Here is a 27,717-nt window from a genome sequence, read left to right as displayed (position 1 = left end):
GAAGTGACTTGTACACTGGGTATCTGGCAGATGACTTCAACACTCTCTGCATTTCTGATGGAGACAGACAAAGCAGGAGGCTCACACTGAGATGCAGGCATGCTGGAGCTAGCTTCCCATGCAGTATTGTGGAGCACACACTGGGACTCGAGCACAGGTGTCTGCAGTTTCTCCCACATCTTTGCAACTCTATTCAGAAGACAGGACAAACTACCCAAAAGAATGGGAAATCCACTCTGCGCAGGCCTGTTGGGCATGCTGAGCAACAAGCACACCGAGCTGCTTGAAGCAGTGGGAGTTTGCCCCTAACCATGTTTTTAAATACTTAAATTAGGGCCAGAGATGGACATTCCAGTCCCTAAGATACGGCAAAGGGATTACAGGCTTCTGACAGCTGAAGCAGTATTAGCAATCCCAACAGCCGCCCTACCAGGGGGCAACTGCTGGCTCCCAATGGCTGAACTGAGCTGAGGGTACATGTTGCCAGCACTACACACCACCCGGGCACCATCTTCCCAACTTACCCACTGGGCAGACACACTGAGCTAAGAGTCTACTTTAGAGTGCAGGTATTAGTAAACATCAGTGCATTGCTACTTCACCTCTCTGCACTTATTTGAGCAGAGTCCTATGCAGGGAACAAACAAGCTCATACTGACAACCAGCTTGAGCACATCTACTTTCTCATGAACACCAACGTCAATATGAAGCATCAGAGGCTTGAAGAGTCTCTCTCAGCCCGCACATCTCAACACTGCTCAAGAGCACAAAGACAGGGAACATAATGGCTACTCTCATCATTTATGCTGTGCACAACTGACAGGGCAGACCTTCCTTCTCAATACAGACAGGTGCTGGTCAACAGAAGCTTCAGAAGAATTGCTTGCCTGTACACAAGTTTAAGTTCTTTTACTGTAATATATATTTAAATATATATCTATATATTTTGGAACAGGGAAGGGACATGAGATGGAAAAGCAGGAAAGGCAAGTTCAAGAAGCAGAGTCACCTCTCTGCATCCGAGAAGCTGGTGGCACAAATAACAAGCCTGGCTAGAGTGATCTCCCATTTCAAGCATGGTTGGCTACCCGCTGGCTTCAAAAGAGCAGACTACTTGTTAATGATACAAAATACAGCAACCATTTAAGATGCAGCAAGGCAAGGTTACAGGGCTGAGGTTTATGATCATGAACGATGCCAGAAGCTACACAGCTGTGTTAAAAACAGTGAAAAGGCTGTTAAATGGCAGGAGTAAGCCATGTGCTGCTCCTGGAAGGCCTTTTCCCTCCAACACCCCTCCATCATGCCGTTGGTGTGATGCGTTTGTAAAGGTGGGGAGAGGGGGATTTGCCTAGGGGCGAAGCCTCACAGGTTGGCCACAGAACATTAGGACAGTCTGATCTGGTCTCACAGATCACATGTTCCTAGCCTGACACTGAGCTTCCATCAGCAAGCAGACATTCAGGTCCTTCAACAGAAGTTAATTCCCTTCTACCTTCCTAATTTGTAGGGGTGAAAGAAGTCCAGCGGAGTCAAGCTGGAAAGCACAAACAGGGATGAAAACAACCAGTTTGCATACTGATCTTTGTATAATGACCCCCCCCACCCTCACAGCTCACTCTTCCCCAAATAAAGACACATTGTTCAATGGCATGTTGAAAAGACGTGCTCGTCATTCTTAATAAACAACTAGAGTAAGAATACATAAGAGAAACAGGGTGGTATCTTTATATGATACACAAGTGTATGTTACAAGAATTCCATCAGGCACAGGAGCCTCAAGGTTTAAGGCCTCAACGTTAGGCCAAAAAAGAAGAGTGTGGTAAAGTTTGTACTTTTAACATCTAAAAATGTCACTTAAAGGTCTGAATAGAAATCGTTGGTTTGCTTTTTTTTGTATAAATCACAATTGCAGTTCACTCTCTCCTCTTCCTTCCAAGATAACAGCAAATTAACGTCCAAGCACAAGAAAAGAAGATGCCTGCCTCTCCTCCACTGGCTGAGCAGGTCCATCCATCATTCTGTGCCCTCTAGGCTGCACGTGCTCCAAGGAGACAGAGGCCCCAGCCATCCAGGCCAATCCTGTAGTTCATGTTTTCTACATCATAAAAAAAACCAGAGTCAACCAGCAGCTTTCCACAGCTCCCAGCTCGCAGGGGATATGCAGCCTCCAATGGTTCCAACAGTTTGGTGTGTTGGGTAGGATACACAATGGGTAGGTTTTCCTTTAGATTCTTTTAAAGAGAAGAAGCCTAAAAGGGCTTCATAACTACACCAATAAAAAACCAAAAACTTAGGCATCTCCTTTAGTGTAAAAGTCTGTACAATTTATCTTTGCTTGTCCCTCCCCCGTCACCCCGCCCCACCCCTTCTGAGCCAAGAAGGATGCCTTAGTGCATGGTGCTGGCATTAGCCACGGCAATAGCTTCCTGAATCTCTCGTATCACCAGGATCCGGGTGAGCATCTGCTCCATCTGCTCTCTGCTGATCGGCTGGATGGAATACCAGATAGGGCTGTTGGGGGCCACCACTGGCTCCGGTGTCAAGTAAAACGTGTCATTCCGGCCTTTCACACTCTGGGGGCTGTGTGAGGAAGATCAGAAATAACCAGACTAACAGAATGTCTTGGGAGGGAGAGACCATCACTGTCCTCAACCCAGGCTTCACAGTTCCTGACAGTGAACAGACATGAAGGTATGGAGCTACATCTAGGGGCAACAGTGGTCCCAAAGTTTTTAGGCCATGACAACATTAAAAAGCCATGGTGATGACTACAAGAAAGTAATTTTTATTTCACACATGGAAGCCACACATGGCTTTAGGGGTCTTTCAGAGTGAAGCAAGGATGGGGTATTTTCACATTCAGGCTAGCTGCAGACCCATCCATGCAGAGGAACGTTTACAGTAATTGTCAGAATCATTGTAATTTAGAAGAGTCCTTTGAGGCTCCCTCCAGTCTCCACAGCAAGTCCTCATTTTTGTTCAAAGCCGATTTGAATAGGACCCTAATCTCATCTCAAGTATCGGATGCTTCCAGATGACTTGTTTGCAAGTCAGAGGCAGAACAGTGAGCTCTGCCACTGAGTGCTTTGCCAACACAGCAAACCTCTGGAATGAGTATGAGATTAAGAGCAGCCAGTGCACAAATTGGGATTTGTCTCTTTAAATACCACAGAAGTTCAACTTATGTGCCATCAGAGTAAATCCCGCCCTCTCACATCAACACCCCTCCCCATTTAAGTAAATTTATGCAAATATAGAAACTGTGCCAGCAATAAAACACAGCCCTGAAAACTAGGCCAGCTACAAGATGCAGCTTAACAGTCACAGAAGACAAGCAACCGTACATACGAACAAGGGCTCTCACCATTTGAAGAGGTAGAAGTCATACAGCTTTATCGGACACCTCAGGGGGTTCTCTGGATTCTCAGTCTGCTCTGCATACATGTCATCTGTAACTACAAAGCAGCCCCCCAAAAGCCTGTCAGACACTCTGTATAAGTACAGCAAACTGAGCAGTGCCATACAGCCTCAGCACGCCGAAGCACCTTGTCACCATGCAAGAGCTGGCAAGAGACATATGGCTGTTCCAGGGCAGAAGCACCTGGTTATAAATGCTCAAAGCATTATATGGAGGGTTTGATTTATCCCAAGCCTACTGAACAACACAACCCATCCATATCCTTCTTTCCATTTCTCCTCCACCTGTGCCCAAAATGAGAGAAGTCGCACTACTGAGACTGCAACGCCTCAGCTAAATCCTGCATCCATGCTTTTAAGAGGAAGACTGTACTTACATATGGATTCTATATGGGTTCCTATGAGTCAAGATAAGGGAAGCCCTGCCAAAGAAGTTTCTCCCTCTGTTCAGACACTTACACCCATTTGCCCCTTTGCCCATAAAAAACAAAAGTAACAAAAAAGTTATCCTTAGCTCTTGACGAGTCCTATATGCCTCAGGTAAGGCAGGTCCCTAGGCTTATTATTAGAAGGTACTAAGCTCTCTCAGACAGAATGCACAGAAAACTCATGCTGGTAGGCTGAAGGTAACTGGCAGAGCCTTGGGTTCTCGTGGCCCTACCTGCAGACATCTCCAGGTTCATCCGCTTCCTTCAAGCCCAGTAAAAGTAATTATTCCCAAAGAAAACTTCCAGACACTACCTTTCTGTCCTGTCTGGTGTATGCCAAGAGGCTTCATATAGCGGATACTCGTGCTTTTATCCTTGGGATTAGAAGGGTTCTTCTTGGTCTGCCTCAACACCTTGGAGAAGGCCAGCTTCATGTGCTGGTCTACTGTTTTCAAGAGGAAGTATCTGAGCAGCAAGAAGAGAACACAGGACATTCAGAGGCAAGTAAATGATACAGTCACAACAGCAAGGTAGTTATCTTTACTCATCATGAGCCAACTGAAGCTCTAACCAAAACCGAGTTAAAGACTGTTCCAGCAGCAAAACATGCAACACCCACAAGTTCAGTTGCCCTTCTGCTAGCTCATTTCCTTGTTGTACTGCACCTTCTTTGTCTGACTGGGCTGCAAGAGGGCTCTGTGTGCAACCATTTGAAATTCATGACTTCACCCTAATCCAGTGCAGCAGTTTCCTACCAACCCTGTCAAGGCATCTGAAGTTCTTTTACTCCACAAGATTCCCAAAGACCTAGGTACTTACTTTGTATTAAAAAACATCAGTGTAGTGAGCAAGGTAGAAGGGGAGTGAGCTCCTAGCTGCTTACACTCCCACAGCATCTCTTCTGTTACATGACTGGAGAGGACATAACCTGCAATAATCAGAAGTCAGCATCATGCCAGTAGACAGTCACAGCAGGAACACAGGCAGTACTTTATAGTCTGTAGGTATTGGAGAACATCTAAATCTTAAGGGAAGGAGGAGGAGGAGATCCTCACTGACGTCAAGATTCACTACTGTGCAAATAACTTTTTAAATAGCAGGTACAGTTAGGAAACACTTGTATACATACGTCAACCTCTAGTTGAGGACAGTATGCTTCTGCAATACGCCTATACATCCCAGCCCAGAGAGAAATAAATATGCACTTAAACAGCTTTTAATTAATGGCTCAACTCCAATGCAGATGCTCCTAATCCAATAATATGTGAGAGCAGGCAGGCCACTGTAACGAATCAGCTCTTGGCCCTGTGCGCAGCTTTAGTCAGCACACAGTGCCAAGTGATGTATTTGGACACATGAGTAATCCTTTGATTCTCAGATTTTCTTCCTTTGTGTAGAAGAGAAATACTATACTCCAAATACACAGATAAACAGAAAAACAGACAGCAGTATGAACTCCAGGGCTTGTGAAATGACAAAGCACAGATCAAACAGCCAGACTGAAAACAAAAGGATTCCAAAACTCACGGTGATACTTAGCCATCTAGCCTGAAACATCAGCTACTTTTCTGAACAGAAGCAATAGCTTCTTCAATGACATCTAATGAGATCAAAGGGAATGAAGTAATGTGAAGAGGTTTCTGTGCTCTGAAAATGCGATTCTTAATCTAATTCTCATACGCAACTCTGAAAATCTGTCTTTTCTGGAACTGCTCCCCCCATCCCAGTTGCCATCATCTTCTAAACACAGGGCTGAGATGAGCTGCATTTGATTGCAGCATTCTAGGCTCTAATCACGCATTGTTTTTTTCTTTGACACTTAGTTGGTCCTGCAGACCATAACCATCTGGCTACATGGCAACGTGACAGCGTTGTATTATGTCCCAAAGTAACAATACATATTAGAAGCAAGATGTATTAGCACTTCGGATGAGGAAGCTTGATTCAGATCAAGGATCAGCTGGCTTCCAAGTAAGCCAATCTCATGACACTACAGAGTCCCAACAATCTGTCTTCTGACAGGTGACAAGCAATAGACAAATAATCCTCAATGACAGTCAAGGCTAGAGCCTCACATGTGCAGTAACCCCAGCACTGCAGACACAATATTTTTCTCCCTGACCAGTATATGAGCTGTCCTAGGGACATTACACACTTTGAAAGGGTTCCTATTCAGACTGCACTCATGCTGTAGTTCAAATATTCCGAACTCCAGAAAGTTTTCAAGTTCTTAAATAAACGTTCTTACCAAGAGGGGAAACGCGGGGCTGTACGTCCTTGAGAACTTCATGCAGCCATTCAGTGAACCGAATATAGTAGAGATCTGAGAAGATGTCATCTACTCGGCCATTTTCAAAGAGATACTGTAAGAGATTCACAACACAGTCCAGTACAGTGGTAGCAAGTGTACTACTCTTCAAACCAGACCTTATCCTAAGAGTCCACGTACCCAGTCAGTCAAGCATCTTACAGCATAGCACTGAAGACTAATACATTCTACTTAGAAGAGTAAGGACCCTTGCCCCAAGGCCAGTACAGGACAGGTAATCTCAGCTACTATCATGGGAATGCTAAGACAGAAGGAAAAAAACATCTTAGAAAGTAAAGCTGGTTGGATTTCACCTTTTGTTTCAGGTGTGTTCACTACAAGTTATTTCACATGACTGTCCTTTGGACACTACTTTTTCAGGTTAAGGAGAGAGATGCTCAATTCTGCTATCCAAGTTTGGCTCTGTTCCTGCAGCTCTTCCAGAAAGCGCACTAATATTACCAGCTCAGTCTTCCCACACCACACAAAGCTAAGTTCTTGCCTGTTAGAGATCAAGTTTTGACACTGACAACTTCCTCAAACATCACCCAACCCTCCCCCCTCACTGAAAAAACTAAAATTATATTCTCACCATGATACTTAACAATTCTTCACAAACTTAGCTCAGTAGGTAAAAGCATTGCTGTGCACTAACTACATTTAATCTGATTTTGGTTTTTTGCCTTTTGTTTGTTTGGGGTTTTTTGTTGTTTTGGGGTTTTCTGTTGTTGTTTTTGGTTTTGTTTTTAAAGGGACTTTTTTTCTTTGGGAAGCTTAATAGAAGCCATTGTCTCCATTTTTATAACAGAGAATCCTCCCTATAAATGCTAACATTCACAGCTCTGCTGCACATATAGCTGTCCTCCCCCTACCTTCTGAATACACAGGAAGATATAGTAGAGCACATCTGGATCATAGGGTTCCCCATCACCATTTCGAGCTTCTCGTGTCATTAAGCATAGACCATAATTCAGCTCAGCCACAGCCGAAGAGATGAGATCTTCCTGGAACCTCAGCAGCTGACGCCCTGGAAAAACAAAACAAAGCCATATTATTTAAGCTATAAAGCCATATTATTTCCCAATCTTTCAGGAATGATTTCCCACATCTCTGGCTTTGCCGTTCTATCTGGCAGGCCCAGTACTACCTCATTCCTCCAGTATAATAAAGCAAGCTGAAATAAATCAAGATCTTAAGCTGTCAGATCTACTAAAAGATAAATGGGCAAGAATCTGACAGGAAGACTCTCTGCCCTGCCAACTGCATGACTATTGCCTTCTTTTACCATGTCCACAATGAAACGCTGCCCTGCAGCAATAGGAAAACAGCAACTCCGTGACTGCTCTACTAGCTTGGCTGGCATTCACAGCCTTTTTATTTGTCCGTGCACCACAGTCATACAGTGCCCTTCTCTACTGCTACCAGCCTAAGTGCTCAAGTTGGCTCAGCATAGAGCTAATACCTCCCTTGGAACGTGGCCTGTGGCAGTGGGAGTATGCAATAATTAGTACTGCAGAGTAAATCAAAGTTTAAATTTCAAAACGATCACTGATTAAACAAAGGTGTTTTCCAGAGCGGTAAACAGCTAACATTTTAGTCACTTCTAATCCTGCTTGAAAGGAAAGAAAAGCCATGTTGTCATGACACATACTTCCAATAGGTGCTAGCCTATTTTGGGCTTCTTTTTCCAGCTCTGCATTCTTGGTCTGTGCCCAGCTTTTCCACACTTCAAGCCCTTCTTCTGGCTTCAGAGAGTTTGGAAGTAGAAGTTCAGGTGAAGTCTGTGGCTGTGGCTGGGGTTCAACTTCAGCAACCTGAACAGTTTGAGCCTGTGAAAGAGAACATTTCAGTTTATATATACACTTTGATATGCAACTGTTCATATGCAACTGTTCAACAAAAAACCCCAAGTAATTCCACACTACCTCTAGCCCCAGGATATAAGCCTTTTGCAACACTCCTCTCTAACAAAAAATTAATCCAAGGAACACAACTTTGCTGTCTAACCTGAATTGGTGCTCATGAAACAGCGTTCATCTCTCCAAGAACACTTTTAGTTTGAATGGACATATCTATAACCCCTTTAGCAAACCCACACAACTTGCAATTTAATGCATTTAGAAGTCCTGCACAACATCACAAGAGACCCAACAGCCACAAGCTGTTCTTGCTGCAATACCATTAAGAAGCTAGCTGGTACACTCAAAGGCAAGGATCTTTACAGGGCTAAATTCCTCTCAACAACAGACTTCTGGTCTCCCCTCAAACACTGAAACAGATGACTATCGATTCTGAAGTCCTGTTTGCTCCAATGCGTTTTTCTTGGCTTCAGCTAACTTGTCACTCCGAATCACCACTAAAGTCCATCATCTCACTACAACACGAGTGGCCCAAGGCCCCTCACAGACACAGCCTTGAGACGCAGCAGCTAGAGAGACCGCCAGCCCCGGGCAGGGAAGAACAGCAAGGTGCCATCAGCTTTACTAACCACTGCTGCTCCAAACCGAAGACTGCCCTAAGCAAGGGTCTGGGTATGATCACGTGTTGTACACTGCTAGCATTCCTCCCCACCCTTGCCCATCAAGGGCAGGCTCTCTCATTATTCAGTACATAGCAGCCAGACAGAATAGATACGCTCTGTTCTTACCCTCAAGGACTGGTAAGATTAATTCATTTCTAAGAATCTATAAAGTAATAACAGACTAGAACAACAGCATTAAAACATTAATTCAGTTGCAATGAAATGCTCTCAAACTACCAAATACTGCTAATGAGGACTAGCTACTATTCTGTGAAGAGCTACTGTATGACCTACTATAGACCTAAGAGGTCTCCAGACCCCTTGGAAGTTTACTTTGCAGCAGGACCTTAAGTCACCAAGAATTACTACCTCAAACTGAAACATTTTACAGGCAACTGATGGCGCCTATCCAGAAAGAGCAGCAAGCCCTCCGACTGCATTCGCTTTGCATTCTTCACTATAGCTTCTCAATCCCATGCCACAGAAACCAAGTGTCAATCATCACTGAAAGTTGCTCTGACAGTACTAGAGACCATAATGGAAATGGCATAGAGACTTCAGTAAAACCTGTACCCTTCCCAGTATAACAAAAAAAGCCCCAACAAAACAGCTAAAGAGGCAAAGCCTGCAAGAGCCTCAGACTGGAGCTTTCTGACTGCCTCTGGTTGGTTTTTTTTGTTTGGGTTTTTTTTTTTTTTTTCTTCATCAGCTCTTAATACCTCTTTGCTTACCAGCCCCTGCTGGCTACCACAGCTGCAGAGGGAGACTGTGACTGAAAGGACCCAGCTTTTATTAAGGCAGATGGCAACAGAGTTTAAGCTGTTGAGCAAGCCTCTGCCTTAAAAAGGACAGGAGTCCAATGGTGAACTGACACCTTGTCTTTGTAGGAGCCAGGATTGAGCCTCCGCTCTCTTTCAGAGCACTGCCCCATTACTCTCCAGAGAGCTTTCCAGAGCCAATCACCTCTGTCAGCCCAACCTAAAGGGCAATATTCTGCCCTGACCTCACAGACAGCTTGTCCAGTGTTAAGGCAGACACACAGGCTGGAGTTAATTCACTGAACTGGCAGTTGCTTCTGAACTGACTTATATCTTTCACAAATAGAGCAAAATAGCTGCAACTTGCCCAGATCCCACATCAGCACAGTGCCAGAGGACAGTGTGGGGCAAGCAGGCAAACTCCTTCTCAGTCTCACAGTTGTGAGAGAAACAACCCCCAGAAGTTTGATGTTCACCTGTAGTAGCTTTCTTGCCCTCTTAGAGGAAGAATGCATCCCTCCTGGACTTGCCTCTGTCTTTAGGGGCTAATCCAACACCCAGTAGTCCAGCGAATTGGGAACAGAAAACTGTCTGATACCCAAGAGTGGCAGACCACTGTGCACAGAAATACACAGCATTAGCACAAGCTTTGCCAGTAACCATTAAAGAAATTACGGAGCTAATACCTTAGAAAGGATCCCAAGAATGTGGCTCATGCTCTTAAAAGACCCTAGAATAAGTCTAAAAATCCTGTTTAACAGAAAGGCAAAAAGTTCTATCGACTTAGTTTGTTCAAGCAGCTGAAAGTGATGAAGTGATCTCTGAAATACCAATACAGGGAAAAGATAAGCTACAGAAGGCTCTTTGAACATGAACAAACAAAAAAATCCCAAACAAACAAAACCCCATGCATTACAAGACCCATAAGCTGTAGCTTAATGTACAGCTTTATAAAAGAGGGCACCCAGCACCTGAAAGTTATCTAGAGATGTAGGGAACCCTTTTCAGTGAAGGTCTGGGTGGGCTGTAGCCCACAATCAACTCACAAACAATCGGACATGGCTATAGAAAGTAATCCACCTTGTCTCAGTGCTTACTGACAAATTAGAGGGCATATACACCTTTATATAGCCAACAGTGTTATTTATAAACTGGAAAGAATTTATAACAACATTTATGCTAGCAGACTTGGATATTTTTGCCCTCATTCCATTCAGCAAAAACAGGCTCTGACAGATCAATCACTTTTTACTTTCTGGTAATAAAATATAAATTACATCCATTTGCACTAGTTATTCAAGTTTTAAAAGCCTATTCAAAATATCTATGGCTTAAAGTTAGCAACAGACCCTTAAAAAAAACCAAAACAGCAACAAAAACAGCCATAAATTTGGCTGCCATGTTTGCCAAGCAGTATGAAGAGATGCTTACTTGCCACTGCTCATGACTGTGCTCTAGCACACCAGGCATTCACCAGAAGCAGGACTTGGTGTTATAGACGGGTACACCTGATCCATGAAGTTTGCTCCCAACTAGCCAGATTCCAACACTTTACCTGGGCACTGGATCTGTTGTAGACTCTACATGCTGCATAACACAAAGTAACTGATAACTAGGTGACTAGTATATTCACACACCTTGCTTTGCTGCAATCATCCCTGCCTGTCCACTGCAACCCCTAGAGCAGCTCAGGAGAAGACTGCAGACCTTGGAATACCTGCTATGAAGCAGCTAGCAATGAGCATGTATCTATTAATTTATACTACCAGTATCTATTAATTTACATTATGAAAATCAAGATCATACTTTCTTTGGGGCAGTTTTGAATCCTATAATTATGTACCAGCATTGACACATCGCAGTCCTACACCTATCAGGAGTCAAATGCCCCATGTCACACCCAGGCTACTGGGACAAACTCATCTCTGCTTCCGAGATATCAGCTGTCTGCTGACATCGTCCCTCTCCACAACATTCATGAGTTGTTAATCATGGACTGAGACCAAGAAGCAGTTTTAACTTACTGAGCAAGTGACCTGTAGCTGCTGCTGCTGCTGCCCCTGCTCTTGGGGTGTCGGCTGCTGCTGTTGCTGCTGTGGGTCCCATATGTGCACTGTCTGTGCTGTATTCTGGTACGTCCCTGCCACAGCCTGCACTGCCACTGGAATGTGGATGTTGCCATTCATAAACTGCGCTGGAAAGAGCGAATTAGCAAGAGTCTGCACCACTTCCTCGTGAGAGTTCTTCACTACTGAAGTACTTCCCACCATCTTATCCTTGTCATCTTCCAGCTTCACGGTAGCCAGTGTCGTTGGCGAGCCACTGACGTGGACGGCATTGTAGGCCTCCTGAGGGATGGCGATGTGGGTTATGTTTTGCTGCTGAAGGTCACCACGTGGTTGAGCAGAGTAAACGGGGATGGTCCAAGTCTCTCCAGTGGGGCTAGTAATGGTCCCAGTGGCACTGTACAGGTGGGCACTGTCCACTGTTAACAAGTCTGGCCTTAAAGAGACATAACTTTGCTGCTGGCCCTGAGGAATGGCCAGCACCGTGGCAACTGGCTGCCCGGAAATAGCATAGGATACAGTAATAGGCATATCCACTTTACGTTTCTTCACTGGCTGAAGGACGCTAGCAGTGCTGATCCGTCGCTCTCCCTCTCGTGGAGAGCCTTGTTGAGAAGGTGGAGGTGACAGTGCCCCAACTGTTTGGATCTGTATCTGCTGGCCACCAGTAATGGCCTGTCCTGCCACAAGCTGGGCCTGGATCTGCTGGTGTTGTATGTGTTCCTCCTGTATCTCTGCAGCCTGGATCTGTTGGGCAGTCTGCACATGTTGCACTTGGATTTGAGCTGCCTGCAGCTGAGATGGGCTGGGGCTCTGAAGAGATTGACTCTGTATTGTCTGGGATGCCTGCTGCTGCGCCTGGCCTTGGATCTGCACTTGGACCTGTATTGGTTGCTCCGAAGCCTGATGGACAGTGAGCTGCGGAGAGAGCTGCTGGGCGGAGACCTGCTGCGGCGACTGCTGGACCTGGACCTGAACCTGCAATGACACCAATTCAGCAGTTAGAGATCAGCAAGTGTCAGTGATTCAACAGGGGGGCCACCAACAGAGACGGTCCATCACTGGAGGTCTATGCTCCAGGTCTTTTAAGCTCAGTTTTATGATTCCATATATTAATCCATTAGTAAAGATCTCAGGAAAATGAAACCGAGTTATTCTAGAAGTGCCTGGTTGGTAACAGCAATACGGTAGATGATGTGTTTGCTCAGCATTGCACATGACCGCACTTCTCAGCGCAGACAGAACAGTGCGTGAGCTGCATCTCCATCCTCAAAGCTCTGTGGGCTCAAGCCAACAGATTGCATCCTTGGAAGCCAAAAGAGTCTTCAGAGCTATTTGCATTGCTAAAACGTTATTTCACCATAGCCTTGCAATAGCAAGGCTTTAAGGTCACACACATCACAATTCTTATATTAAGTTTATCTTGCTACAAAATGCAGGAGCTAGCCTCATTCTTACTATGCCCTAAAGACTGTTTTACTGCTTTCAACCACAGCCCCCCAGATGGCTGCAGGATCACTTGCCAGTGACAGGCAGTAAGAAATACGGGTAAGCTGAAACCAGCACTTGGCTCTTTCCACATAGAGCACAGAAATATTATTTTGAAACCATCAGCTATTCGTAACACTACACAAGCAGGTGTCAACACAGAAAGTTGCAATTTCAACTCTTGGTCATGCGCTAAGGGGCAACACTGCAGCACTTAGGTTTTTTTCAATTCAGAAGTATTTCTTTGGCAGTCATAATTAAAACTAAGTCTTTTTTCATTTATTTACTTATTCCATTTATTTATTGTCCAAATTGCTCAGTTGTATTTTCTAGCTCATGCACTTACACAATGCTGAATAATATGGACAAATTACGTTAAGACTTGGATCCAAACATAGTTCCTGTTACTGGGGGGCGGGATTAGAAAGAAAAAAATAATCACATCTTCTCACATCAATGCTCATTTGTCCAAGGTCTGTCACACTATCTAGCAGCAGTCCAGGAGCAGACTTAAAGCTAGGAGTCAGAGGTAGCCCCCAACACAAACTTTTGGTCTCAACAACTTCATATTCCAGGCCTCAAACCCAACCTAGCTGGTATCTTCACTCCCAGGGCACCAAGTGAGGTCTGCTCTCCTCACCCAAACACTTCACCATTTTTCCCCCCACATTTACACATTTGCTTTGTCCTTGTCCTAGAAGTGATATCGCAGGTTCCCATGATCATCTGCTTCTCCAGGCTTCCTTAACACTATATCTTAAGGGAGGGAATTACTCAGCCTCTCCTTTCAAACCCAACCGAGAGATGTAGAGCTTTATTAGTGGCACCCATAAGGGCCATATGAAGTTTGAAGCCAACACAGATTTATTTGGTTGCAAAACTACGTCTTCCTACTCATGTTCTCTCACCCTTTTCCACCTCACTTTCTAGAGTCAGTCAAGCTAACGTAGCATTTGCACAGAGACACCACACTAGCCAGCCTGAAAATACCAAAAAGAACTACCACGCAGGCCTGTATTGCGCAGATACATGAAATCTCACTTCCCAACATCACCTCTAAGAAGTCTTAAAAAATGTTAAGGATTCATTTGCAGCCAATTAAGAGTTGCTAAGGAAAAAAGTGGGGTAGCAAAACACACTGCTTGCAGACCAGTTTTATAAGTCACCTCCTGTTAAGAACTAATTCTATTTCCAGGAAGAATAGGGAATTTTACAGATTCCTGCTGGGAGCTATATGCAGTGTACTGTAATCCAGATGACGTGGACTTTCCATAATAATTTCCTGCAAGGTAACAAGAAACATATGACCTTGTGTCAGCATGACAGTTTAAAAAGCTGCATCAGTGAGTGATTTGATCAGGCAGTTAATTGAAAAAGATGAAGTCACCTATGGGATGCTTCTTCAGTTCTATTTGATACTCTTATCATACTGCCCTACAGCATGAGTACTGCCTTGGGCAAACAGGCCCAAGCACAAATCCCAGTTAAGAGTTCAGTTTAAGAAAGCCACTTTCAATTACACCTCCAAGGCATGTATTCTCCAAAATATCCAACTTTAAAAATCACTAATAGAGTCTTTAGTATTAATTTAAGTCCCTGTTCAAAAGATTACCTTGGGCAAAGGCCCAAGACTGGACAAACCAAAATGTATCATTGCACTGATGTATTTTCAGTTTCACACAAGAAACATTTGCTTTATCTGCTAGGATTCAAAATCATGTCACAGAGAGAGGTAAACATGTCATTTATCCTGTAGTTCTCCAGTGTGTTTTCAGAACCTTTACAGGTTAACTGAGAACCCCTTAAAAGTACCCCCACCTTCTTTCCGTACAAAATTTTACATTACAGTTCCTGTTATTGCTGTTAACATATACAAAGTAAAGACTATATGTTTTTTGCTAGCAGTAAGAATTAAAAGTCCACTCCTGCGCTGAAACAATTTTACCACATAAGTGCAATTAGAAAGGGAATGGAATAGGTTTAAGCAAGAGGCATCAGCAAAAGAGGCATGGTCTAAGCACAGACCCAACCAGACAGCATTTTCTTCCTTCTGCTTTTATAGAATAGAATATTTCAGTTGGAAGGAACCTACACTGATCATCTAGTCCAACTGCCTGACCACTTCAGGGCTGACCATAAGCTAAAGGATGTTATTAAGGGCATTGTCCAAATGCCTCTTAAATACTGACAGGCTTGACCACCTCTCTAGGAAGCCTGTTCCAGTGTTTGACCACCCTCTTGGTCAAGAAATGCTTCCTAATGTCCAGTCGAAACCTCCCCTCGTGCAGCTTTGAACCATTACCCATTTTAGAGCCTGAGCCTACTGTGTCTAAAAGTCATGGGCAACTTCCATCACTTTCAGCAGACGAGCAATCACGACCCAAGGCCCTACAATACTCCCCCAGGACTAAATCCTAACCCCTACAACTAGGATGTCTTGCTGCTGCTTTAGAGTTCACACAGTGTTATTGCTAACACCCAAAGAATGAGTCCAGACCCAAACAAGATGAAGAAGTCAGACTCCAGAATCACTGGAAGTTCTCCATGCTGCAAACTGCAGACATCATGCTTCTGACAAGAGATTGCTCCTATTTAAAAGAATATTGGAGCTCTACCTACGGCACATTATGCATCCCTTGTGAATTATACATCTGTTTTTAACAACCGTATTTTGCAGTAGATACCTCTCCATTTTCAAGTAGGTTGTACCCAGGAGTGCTACAAGCATTCATTTCAGATTTACAGACTTCAACCCAGTCTGAGACCAGAGCTTCTTATGTTGACCTCATTGTCTAACTCGCTGTCTGAGAAAAAAAATATTACACTAATCATCATCAGTGGCTGACTTTTTAAAAGACTGTACAACGAGGAATGCTTTAAATTTATAGGCCAAGACCAACAGGGAAGACTTTAAATCTTCATCTTATGCTGAAGATTAAAGTGAGAACATGTTATGCTGGGAATTCCTGGGTTATACTGGTGCAAGAGAGGAACATGCCAAGTTACCGGTACTGAAAAACTGCTTATTGCCAGAGGTTTGGATCTGACAACATGAAAAGCATCACTTCCCAGCAGGCTACCATCACACAGAGAAATGCCTTTTTACCATAAAATAGCTAGAAGTTGGACCAAGTACTAGCTGACTAGAGAATCAAAAGCATTAGAAGTCAGCCCTGCATTGTAACAGGAGGGCAGAACTATATTTTTAAGATTCCCTTAAAGGAAATCTTCTGTCACATTAACATCAAAAACATACTCTGTCCAGAACTGAGCATGTGCAAAGAGAAAATAAGTAACTCCACAAGCATGAGAACAGCTGAAGCCTAGTTTCGAAAATTTTTTTCCTCATGGCTGATAGACTAACTCCGACAAACATTCAAATAGGATTCGTAATATGTCTGCCCTGTGTGGATTCTCTGCCCAACAAGGAATCAGAATGCAGAACTGCAGTTTTGAAACAATTAAGTTGAAAGAATTTCCAAGCAAAGAAAATCTCATCTGTGGGCTGACTGGATTACCTAATATTTCCTAAAACCTAACTCCAAATAGGCACACATACCAACTCTAGCCTGCATGGATTTTCTGTTACCTAGCTTGCCCTAGAGAACCTGACAGGCTTTTAAATGCCTCTTTTCACAAACACATCTTGGTTTCTGAAGCTACATTTACACTAGCAAGTAGTAGGATACACCAAGAGCAGACCTTCAGAGCAAGACTGAAGACCTGTTAACATGTCCACACTATACATTCCAGAAGAATATTTCAAACTAAGGTCTAGTCTTGCCCACTAGCCAAGCTAGACAAACACCTAGACACAACAAGACTGCATCTTATGGCTTAGTTTCATCTCAAGGGAATCCCAAATGACAGGCTCCAAACCTAGAAGAGATAAGTGAGGGCAAGTGGCAAACTTGCTGCGGGAAGTACGCTCCAAATCCCCCCCCAAGATGTAATGTAGGTGCACCTCAAACTTCCACACCTGAACAAGCCAACAGAATTCAAACACTCGGACAAAAAGTTAATGAGAGCAGGAGAAAAAACTATCTCATTATTATTTTTTAGCCCAATTTAAGGAAAGAAGGCTTAAAACATGCTCCCCTCAACAACAGTCCTAAGCTAAAGGAACTCCAGCATTAAAAACTAATACTGTAATAAAGAGTTCCTTCTAATGTTATGCCAGAAAGCATACATACAAGTACAAAACAGGTCTGAAGGTGAGAAGACTGATCACTGAATGTGATGGGTTAACCCTGGCTGAACGCCAGGTGCCCACCAAAGCCGTTCTATCACTCCCCCATCCTCAGCTGGACAGGGGAGAGAAAAATATAACAAAAAGCTTGCAGGTCGAGATAAGGACAGGAGAGATCATTCACTAATTACCATCACGGGCAAACCAGACTCAATTTGGGAAAATTAACTCAATTTATTACAAATCAACCAGAGTAAGGTAATGAGAAATAAAATGAAATCTCAGAACACCTTCCCACCACCCCTCCCTTCTTCCCGGGCACAACTTCACTCCCGGATTTCACCACCAAGCCCCCCCAGCGGCACAGGGGGACAGGGATGGGGTTTACGGTCAGCACATGTTATTTTCTGCCGCTTCACCTCCTCAGGGCGAGGGCTCATCACGCTCTTCCCCTCCTCCAGTGTGGGGTCCCACCCACAGGAGACAGTCCTCCATGAACTCCTCCAACGTGGGCCATTCCCATGGGCTGCAGTTCTTCACGAACTGCTCCAGCATGGGTCCTTTCCACGGTGTGCAGTCCTTCAGGAGCACACTGCTCCAGCGTGGGTCCCCCACGGGGTCACAAGTCCTGCCAGAAAACCTGCTCCATGGGTTCCTCTCTCCACAGATCCGCAGGTCCTGCCAGGAGCCTGCTCCAGCACGGGGTTCCCACGGGGTCACAGCCTCCTTCGGGAACCCACCTGCTCTGGCGTGGGGTCCTCCATGGGCTACAGGTGGAGATCTGCTCCACCGTGGACCTCCCTGGACTGCAGGGGGACAGCCTGCCTCACCAGGGTCTTCACCACAGGCTGCAGGGGAATCTTCGCTCCAGCGCCAGGAGCATCTCCTCCCCCTCCTTCTTCACTGACCTTGGTGTCCGCAGGCTTGTTTCTCTTACATGTTCTCACTCCTCACTCCGGCAGCTGTTTCTCTGCGTCCCAACTTTTTTCATTCTTAAAAATGTTATCACAGAAGCGTTACCACTATCACTGATTGGCTCGGCCTTGGCCAGCAGCGGGTCCATCTTAGAGCCGGCTGGTATGGGCTCTCTCTCGAACACAAGGAAAGCTTCCAGCAGCTTCTTACAGAAGCCACCCCTGTAACTCCCCCACTACCAAAACCTTGCCACACAAAACCAATACACTGAAGTAGCAGGAAATGTTGGAACTTGTTATTCAACTGCTTTACAGGAAGTCTTCTGCCATCTATCTAAGTAAACAAGGTCTATGGGGAGTGTACAAGTCAGCTTTTCAGAAGTACTGCCAGACAGATTCTCACTCCAGGTTTTTCCTCTGCTCATTCATCCACATCAGAGAATTCCACAGGCCAAATTAGGCCTTGTGTGCGTTTGAACAGTTACAGTATCAAGATTATGTTGTCAAGCTGTACACTGGGGCAGGATTTATGTCTAAAATAGTTAAAACACACGAACTGGGGAAAACAAAACAGTTTACCTCTCAAAGAGGAACCTACTTCCATATACAAGAAGGTGCTACCCTGAAAACACCACTCTTAACTATAACCATTCTTTGAAGTGGCACACTCAGCCCTAGCAAATGCTAATTAACACTAGCTGCTACACTAATATCTTTTTGTGATGCTTTTCAGAGGTAAGCGAACAGAAGCCTTACCTCCGGGCTAAACTTCAGAACCAAGACTGGGCCAGGGGGAAGCTGCATCCATCAGAAGTGAAGGAAAGATGTATGCTGAGCAGAGCCAGAGATAAGATTTTCTTCTGAGCTACTTAAGGGCATCTTTCCCTGCCTTATGTCATTAATAATGCCTAGCTTCCTATAATGGTCTGAAGTCACAGAACAGACTGGGGGAAGACTGCTGTTCTGGAAGAAAAAACTGAATGGTAAACACATAAGGAACTGAGCAATTAGAAAGGCACAAGCCTTAACTGAAAGACATTTTATGCAGGCATTTAACCGTTCCCTATACAGTTCTGCAATCTTGCTTGCCTGTAGCATCCTCCCCTCAAGCCCTGTCCAAGAAGCTCTTGCGAGCTAGCCATCAGACTCTGCCTTAATAAAAAGCTGAAACTGAGGATCTTCTCCACAGGCACTGTATGTATCCTAAGCAAAGATATTTTCTGTCCTCTGATGTTCTTTCAGTTAAATCTTGTGGAAGAGGAAGAGGGACAAGACATTCACTGACCACTTACCATATTCAGTAAGCAAGTCAGTGCTAACACCTCTTGTCACTGGCATCATCAATTCGATGGCCTCAATGCACAAGACCAACTAGCAACAACCTCACCAAAGGCAGAGCTGATAAAACTCTTACTTGACTGGAGCAAAACACAATCCTTCCCAGGCACCGCCTGATGTAGCACAGGGTATGACAACTTGACATACTAAACTCTTTAAGATCACTAATGGCCCCACTGTGATACCGAGCATAGAAGAAGCTGCAAGACACTTGTACTGTAGCACTGACTAGTATATAACCCAACAGTTGCATCCACTCAGCCTTCAAAATAAACATTTGGCAACAGTTTGTTGAACCTTTTAGGCAATAAAATCCTAAGGTGGCAACTTCTTCAAACAGGAAATTTATTTTGCCAGGATAAATAAAAGCAGCAAGCAGTCATGCACTGTCTTTGGGTGTTTGCACTAAGTAAAATCTAGGATGAAACCTGAGCACCGTCTGTCTATCTTTATGATTGTAAGGTTGTCATCAGCACTTGCAACCGTGAGGTCATCTGACTGGTCATATTATTAGTCACCTTCAGTACCACTGTCATACTGCCAAACATAAGCGTAGTCATTCAAAGGGTCTTCCACTGATTTGCAATTGGATTAGCAAGAACTAAACAGATTATCAAGTCAATTACTGGGATGACTTAAGTTTAATCAAAAGCTAAGAGGCTTCAGCAGATGACCAAAATTTCTCGTAATACAACACAAGCAGTATTTTAGCAAAGCAATCCAGCTTGATCAGGTGCACTGCTCTAGTGGAACACTGTCACCCCCAGAGTCACAACAAAATTCAGCTTTGTTCAGACACTGTGCTCTGCTACTGCTGCCACAGTGAGTCTTGAGACAGGTGAACACTAAGTCATGGGTTTAGCATAAGAAATCTTGAAAGACAGAAAAACACTCCTGCAAAGGGATAAAGACATTCCTCTCCACCTCATCCTTGCAAAAATCTTCAAAATAATTCCGAGCTAGCTGCTCAAATACACATGAATCCAGTTGCACTGCTGATACACAAAAGCTGCAGCCATACCTAGTACCAGATGTGCCACTTAAGTGTTCTGGGGCTTTGTAGCATCCTAAAGTGAGCAGCAGGGTAGGCAACGCAAACACTAATCATGATCTGTACTGACAGATGTGAAAGCAGCTATTTTAAAGCAGTCACATCAAAAACAAGGGGGAGAGGGTAGACAACATTCTTAGAAAAGTTGCTGAAATGATCTTCATCAGGAACTTTTCATATTCAGGGTGCAGACCAATTCAGCTTAAAAAAAAACCAACAGGAACAGGTCTCTGGCAGCAACTCTATGGTTATTTTCAAGAAGGTCAGGAGATTATTTTTCTCTGGAGCATATGATACATTACCTCCCTCCCTATCTCTGTTACTAGAAGACTTGTAAGGGTCAAGCCTGAACGTTGAGTAGTTCTGGAAGGAGGCAGCAGCAGGGGGAGGGGGAAAAAAAAATAAAAAAAAATGAAAGGGGGTGTGGGGGAGAGATTCCTTCTGACTTTTACAATTGGTTTGGGTGCCGTCCACATCTTCAAGGCTGAGGCACCCAAAAAAGCCAACCCTGCTAGTTCTTCTACTGAAAAATGAAACTTCTCCCCAAAAATGTGCTAGCTGGCAGAACCAAACGCACCCTTGATCAGTTTTAATAGACTCATGCAGAGATCCAAGTCATGGCTGCGAGACTAGAGGCTTTTATTCTTCAAAAGCCTTGCAACACAAGTCACTGTAGGGCAACAGGTTACAGAAGTCCCAGTTAAGCATTCATTTACTCAATAGAGAGAGTAATTGGAGATGAGTTACCCAGTGAAAGAGGGAAGTTTGTCTTTGCTGTAGGATAAAAGCACACAAGTGAGCTGTTAGCACAAGTCTACTGCACTGCAGCAAGTTCACACTACCTTATCTCCAGTCATTTGTGTCTCCATACCCTCATTTGTTGCAAAAGAAGAGACCTCACAAATTTACATTCATGCTACAGAAGGCAGAAAGATTCATATCTGAAGTGTATCAGAATTACAGCTGTAGACAAAGGTCAGCTGTTTGGAGACACATAAGAAAACCTTAGTAAACGCCCTGCCACCTATAAACTCTTCAGAATGTGAAACGTGTTTGAGGACAAAAGCAGTTATCCTAAGCTGTATGTTTGGGGTTTTTTTTCCCCTCTGATGCTGGATTTAATAATTTAATACTTAATAAAAATTACCGTTATACCTATTAAAAAAATGAAGACGACTCCTTCCACTGTGCAAAGGGATAATCTACCTTGACACATATGCATCTTTTAGAGTTCCTTTCCCTGAAAGGTATCTTACCTTGGTTCATATTCTAAGTTGACCCCCCTGCATTTCCCCCTCACTTAAAAGCCAGTTCAAGAACTACAACTTTTAGAATGTTCAAGCAAAATAATTTAAAGAGTATTGATTTAATTTAAAAAAAAACAAACTGAAAGCAAGTTAGATCCCACAGCCACCCTGAACAACCAGATAAAATAAGACCAGCAAAGGGGGGTGGTATTTATAGCAGCTTCACGCAGAGTGCAAGGCTTCGGGGAGTCATGTACATGCCAGAACTGTTCAACCATTTCTCCAAGAGGTTACACCACTACATTGCTATGTATGCTACTCCTCCTACAGTGAGGCTCAATGGAGGCACAGTCAAGAGAGAAATTTACTACCAAATTCCTTAAATGAAAGGGAAATAGTGCTGTTCTATAAAAAGTTAATTGGCCCTGCTTTTTAAGTGCTTGCCTGTGGTTTCAGCTTAGACAGTAGCTGGCTCTGAACACTACTCCATGGGTTAGCAAGTCATACATACATTTAGAGATGACTTAAGCTGCTTACCTGGACTTGCTGGGGTTGTTGAACCTGTATCTGCTGCTCTGGCTGAGTTTGCTGCTGGACACTGGTTGTCACAGGACAAGCAAGTTCAAGCAAAGACCCAGCCACCTCTGTGCTGTCCGTGTAAATGCAGTTGCCACCCTGCTGATACACCATGGTGGTGGTGGCTGTCTGCTGAAACTCCTGCAGAGCTTCCGGCCCCTTGGAAGCAAGGGAGTCCAGAAACTCCTTCATCCTGTGCTGGGGGATCGTTCGCGCCTTCACACGGATGTATTCTTCAAAGGAAATGGTGTTCTCCAGAGAATTATTCATATTGCAAGGTCCTTAGGGTTCCTTAAGGAAAGAAAAAGTAAAAGTCTTAACTACAGCACTCCTTTGACGCAAGGATATTACTAAGTCCAGTAACTGATTTCTCATACCAAGTACCATAGAAAAACTAGCAAACATGCACAGCCAGATACCCGAGACAGATGCTTTAGTTTTATGAGGCACCTTGTGCTACTGCACATTTCTCAGATTAACCCTTAGCAGCTCAGGGAAGTCTGAAAGATGACCAGGTGTAACTGTGGTACTATTCAAAGAGCTCACTGCCATGTAAAATCTTCTAGTACTGTACTTCACCCAGACCAGGCGAGTCCCGTAACAGATGAAATCAAGTCATACATTCGGTTCGTTTACAGCATGCAGTATTAGTGAGAGAAGCTTAGAAATCAATATCTGTGGCCCTGCTTTGCAGCCACAGAGGTGGGAGAACTGAGCAGTATGTTCTATCAGGCCATGCAGTTCTATTCTAGGCAGCTAATGGGAAGCACAACGGAAGAGCAACAGATGCGGCATTCAGCCCATTGCTATTAGGACTAGGACAGCCTTATCGATTTGAACATAGCAAGCAAAAGGAGAGTGCTGGAATGAAGCGATTCCTCAAACAGGGAACTATACACATGGAGAAGCAGAGCTCTGGAAATTACAAAGGCAAGAGCAGCCATCAGTTCTTTATGTCATTTTAATATAGGAAGAGGTTAACAAGAAACATGCCATGTATGAAGACAAAAGAGAGAAAAAGAAATCAGATGATCAGGGAGGAAGTGAGAGTAAGGGGAAAAAAACCAACAAAAAAAAGATGACTCCACCTGAGAACATTAGAAAGCTCTAGGGTATACTCTGACAGCATTCTTCTCTTATTGACTTATCCTGTTTAAACCCACAAATTGTTTCTGCAGTGAGTATACCAGTTGTTTCTAGGGCACTAATTAGTCTTGATAAAGGATAAATAGATTTGAGCTATAACACTACCAGATACTGAGATGGTTGTGAAAAGATGTGAAACAGCACAAGATTAGGACTAGAAGAGGCGATTCAGTACTACTAGATCAAGCTGCAGAAAGGAGGAAAAAGGGACAAACATCACTACAGAACTGCAGTCATAATGTTCATAAAGAGAATAAGTACAAAAGCAGAATCTTTTACATCATTTTACCATGATTTAACAAAGTGGAACTGAGACAGAAATATGTGGTTGAACATAAGACTGCAACAGCCTTTGTGAAAATGGGAGTTAGTTCTAGGTTCTCAGTGGTGCCCAAGCATATTCCACAAGTCTAGCTTCAATTCCCACCAAAATCAGCGAGAGCTAGAGCAAATTCTAACCGTTCTTTACTGTTACGTGACAGCAGTCTAAACACACAGAAGATTTTGTTTACATGGAGGAGGTTCATGGCTAGTGCATTGGACCAGGCTCACAGGAGAAAGAATGAATATCAAAGGTAAGGGGAACACACACGAGGCAACTTGTGCTGTATCTATAGTTTCTGGCATTATTAAGCAACATTTGTTGCTCTATGAGATTACTACAGAAAATATTCTCAAAACATGCATCAATGTTTAGTAAAAAGCACCAGCTTGCAGTGTTCACTTAGTAAATCCAACAACACTGCAAAAATCAGCATACAGAAGCTCCCGTATAGCCCACACAGCTGGACAGAAAAACAGTTCTCCTGCCTTTCAGAGGTTCTGATTTGACACATTTTCTAGCCAGCTCCCCTCGATAGAGCCAGTAAGATTATTCACTTAGCTGCTGAGTGAGGCTTCCTCCAGGAGACACCCAAGAGTACTCTACACCTCTACAGGACACATTATTAACCCTTTCCCAGGTGACCATATGTTCAGGGTGAAACCAACAGAGTACAACCTTGTCAATGCATCCTCAGTGACTCAGACAGGACCTACACCAGGCACACTCAAATACATCTTGCATCTAATTGCAAGATGCTCCGTTACACTGTCTGAAGCTGGAAAACAGATTTTGAGTGATTAACTTGTCCCAATTTTCTACTTGGAACTTGCAAATATTTGACTTCAATACTACAGTGAGGCTTTCAGAAGATCATGATCATTTTGCATGTCCGTTCTGAGGTGCACCAGCAGACACAGCTTTCAGAGGGAAGACCCTTCTGAGGAATAAGCCTCAAGGATGCTGCGCTGGGAACCCAGATGTGAACACTACAGGTGCTGTTTGAGATTATATGCTCCTTGACAGCTAGCTGCTGCTGAATAGGATGGGCTCACCTCTCAGCAAAGGTCCTGCATTCTTCCTTGCTCCTGCATTGGTGCTTATTATGTTGTAATGGCTCAGGGAATAGCTATTCACCTTCTGTTAATCTTGTCAAGGGAGAGAGCGAGGAGGTCAGCAGGACCACTGTTTTCAACAGCAGCTACTCCTTAGCCCTCACTTTTACTTCTGGAATGCCAACCCTTCTGTCAAGAGCTGCTCACAGGTACATTGTGCTCCTGTGTAGCAGAGACCAGAAGCCACCAGAAACCCAGACGCATAAGCAGCAGGCCCAAAGATCAAGAGGTCCACCACCAAATCATCACCTACCTCTTCCAACCACCAGGAAGCGCAACAAACACAGCATTAATTTCTTAGATACAAATCCTTCACACTGCTCGGCTGCTCCATCTTAATTAGTTCTTTTTAGCATCAAAATCAAGCGCCTACTAGGCCAGTCTTCCTCTACTAGCAAATCTTCCTTTGTCACGAACTGTCAGAGAGAATCTCTCTTTTCCTCTCTTCTAGCATGGAAAAATCTTCCTTTATATTTGCTTGAAGTTACTACACTAAAAGCCACTAATGCCTGAAACAGTGAAATGCTCATCCGAGCCACTACAGCACTCGAAGTCCCAAGCATGGGTCAGAACCTCACTGCACCACATGGTATTTGTTCCTGCTCCGGAAGAGCAGCAGGATCTTCCTTTGGTTTTCTCCAGAGCTCTCCAACTCTGGCAATCAGAAAGGAGCTAAAGACACTGCAGGTTACAGTGCGGGCCGGATTAAGTGTCTCCCCGAGTCGTTCCTGTCAGTTTGAAGCCTGCTTGGGGTTACTTAACTAAAAGCACCGACCCACTCAAAACTGCACTTCACAAAACCCTATGCAGCAGCAGAGGTACCAGGCCTAGATGAAGGTTCAGGAAAGTAACGCTGTACTCCCAGAAATTTTATTTTTTAAAACTAAACCTACCTGTATTTATGACAGAAAACCTCTTTAAGGCTCAAGTGCACATTCAGCAGGCTTTTGTAGGGCAACATACATAACTTGCTGCTGCAGTCACCGCTTTTACTGTTAGTTATTAAAACATACTAATTTACGCATTCCATTTATCCTGTAGACACGCATTAGAAACAGCAAACACCCATCCTCACTAGATCTTGGCAGCATATTTTTAATACTGCATTTTAAAATAAAAAAAGAGCATCCAGGCAATTAGCTTTCTCCGATAAAGGGAAGTAATTCCTCCCTATTCAGCATAACCGCACATTTTTCCAGGAAATGAGTTCAAGAAACTCTTTGAAGATCACGAGCACATACGGTTAGTTCATAAAACTTAGACTGAGGTTACTGAAAACACACACACAACTTGCAGCATGTGGACAATCTGGACTCACCAGTCACCATGTTGCATGTATTTCTGCTGCTCTTGTCCTGAGCTCTTAGACTTGTAACGTTCTGGAGAAGACAGAACAAAGAAGCCCTTTCCATCCCCAGTTCCTCTTTCTTTATTAAAGCCATTTTATTTTTAGTATGTATTCCATTAAGAAAAAAAAAAATCAGGAAAGAAAGATATTATCATCCACGCAGCTAGCGGCTCCTACTGAAGAATTGCGAGATGCCCAATTCCTAACCAGTGTATCCCTCAGCCTGATAAGTGTGACTAGGAACGAGTGTGTGAGCACATCTGTCACAGGGCGCAGAGCGCTCGCACCGTGCGGTGACAGGCGCAGCGCAGCCGGTGACGCCGGAGTTACTGGAAGACAGAACTGAGAACAAGGCAGCAGCAGTGACCGTATCCAGAGGTTCCCCCTGCTCCCCCCGCAGGTGTTCCCGGCCGAGCAGCCGCGGCCCGGCGCTGCCCCGAGACCCGGGACAGACGGGAACGACACAGACCGCCCCGCCACCCAGCCCAGACGAGGCGAAGCTCCATATTTAGCCCCTGAGATCATCGGCCGCGGCTCGGCCTCTCCCCTGCTCCAGCGGGGGACGCGGAGCCCGCGGGGCTTCCTCCTGCGGCAAGGCCGGCCCCCGCCCGCGGGGAGACCAGCGCTGCCCGCCGCCGCAACCCGCCACCGCCGCCTTTGTTCCCCGTGCGGGGCGGCCGGGCCCGTGCCCCGCGGGAAGCGCCGCGCCGCCCTCCCACCGCCCCCCCCGCATTCCCCCCCCCCCGCCGCAGGAGCCATGTTGGGGGCTTCGCCGGGGACGGCGGCCGACGAGGGCCGCGCCGCGCAGAGGCGGAGGCCGCGCCTTCCGGCGCGCGCTGCCGCCGCCCGTGCCCGCGCGGGGAAGGGGCCGCCCCGCAGTGGGGGGGGCGGGGACGCGCCCGGTGAGAAACTGGGCGGGGGGGGGGGGGGGGGGGGCGAGTAGGGGGCGCGCCCCGCGCGTGCACGGCCAAGCCGCGCGCGTCCCCGCAGGCGGGGAGGGGGTGCGCGCGCGCCCGGCAAGCGGGGCCGCCCGCCTCCTCTGCTCTCCTCCCCTCCCCCTCCCCGCCGGGCCCGCGCCGCCCCCGGAACCGCCGCCACCTCCCCCCGCGCCCGACGGGAGGCCCCGCCCGGCCCCGCCACCGCCGCCGCGCACCCCCCCGGCCCGGCGGCCCCGCTGCGCCGCGGCGTAGGCCCGGCCCGGCCCGGCCCCGCCTCACCCCGGCCCCGCTGCCGCCGTCGCCTCGCGCCGCCGCCGCCTCGGCCCCGAGTCTTTTCCCCTCACAGCTCCCTGGGCGCCATCTTACATTCAACCCCCCGCAGCCAATCAGCGCATGGCCCGAGCCTCGCGAGAGCGCGGCTCCCAAGTCCCGCGAGAGCTCGGCGCCCGGGCCCGCCCCGCACCTTAAAGGGGCCGCGCCCCGGCGGGGAGGGGGCGGTGGCGGCCGCCGGGGGGCGCCCTCCGCGGGGGACGGGCGGACACGC

At 45.5% G+C, this 27,717-nt stretch overlaps 1 protein-coding gene across 3 annotated transcripts; it reads right to left on the bottom strand.

Annotated features, from left to right (window-relative positions):
- Positions 1-1,906: 1,906 nt before the first annotated feature.
- On the bottom strand, positions 1,907-27,560 carry QRICH1 (glutamine rich 1). Of its 3 annotated transcripts, XM_049826469.1 has the most exons (11): positions 27,453-27,560; positions 26,206-26,266; positions 22,266-22,595; positions 11,460-12,479; positions 7,808-7,985; positions 7,029-7,183; positions 6,097-6,211; positions 4,668-4,776; positions 4,162-4,313; positions 3,368-3,458; positions 1,907-2,583 (listed from the first exon to the last, which is right to left on the bottom strand). In XM_049826469.1, the coding sequence occupies exons 3-11, from the start codon at positions 22,572-22,574 to the stop codon at positions 2,391-2,393; spliced, it is 2,322 nt and encodes a 773-aa protein (XP_049682426.1). In that variant the 5' UTR covers positions 22,575-22,595; positions 26,206-26,266; positions 27,453-27,560; the 3' UTR covers positions 1,907-2,390. The 3 variants fall into 3 exon arrangements, with proteins under 3 accessions (XP_049682426.1, XP_049682425.1, XP_049682427.1); XM_049826468.1 differs by lacking the exon at positions 26,206-26,266; XM_049826470.1 differs by lacking the exon at positions 27,453-27,560 and having other exon boundaries at positions 26,206-26,900.
- Between the last annotated feature and the right edge of the window lie 157 nt (positions 27,561-27,717).

Source organism: Accipiter gentilis, chromosome 23 (assembly GCF_929443795.1).
Source record: "Accipiter gentilis chromosome 23, bAccGen1.1, whole genome shotgun sequence".
Taxonomy (NCBI): domain Eukaryota; kingdom Metazoa; phylum Chordata; class Aves; order Accipitriformes; family Accipitridae; genus Astur; species Astur gentilis.
This window is presented reverse-complemented; position numbering and strand designations above follow the sequence as displayed.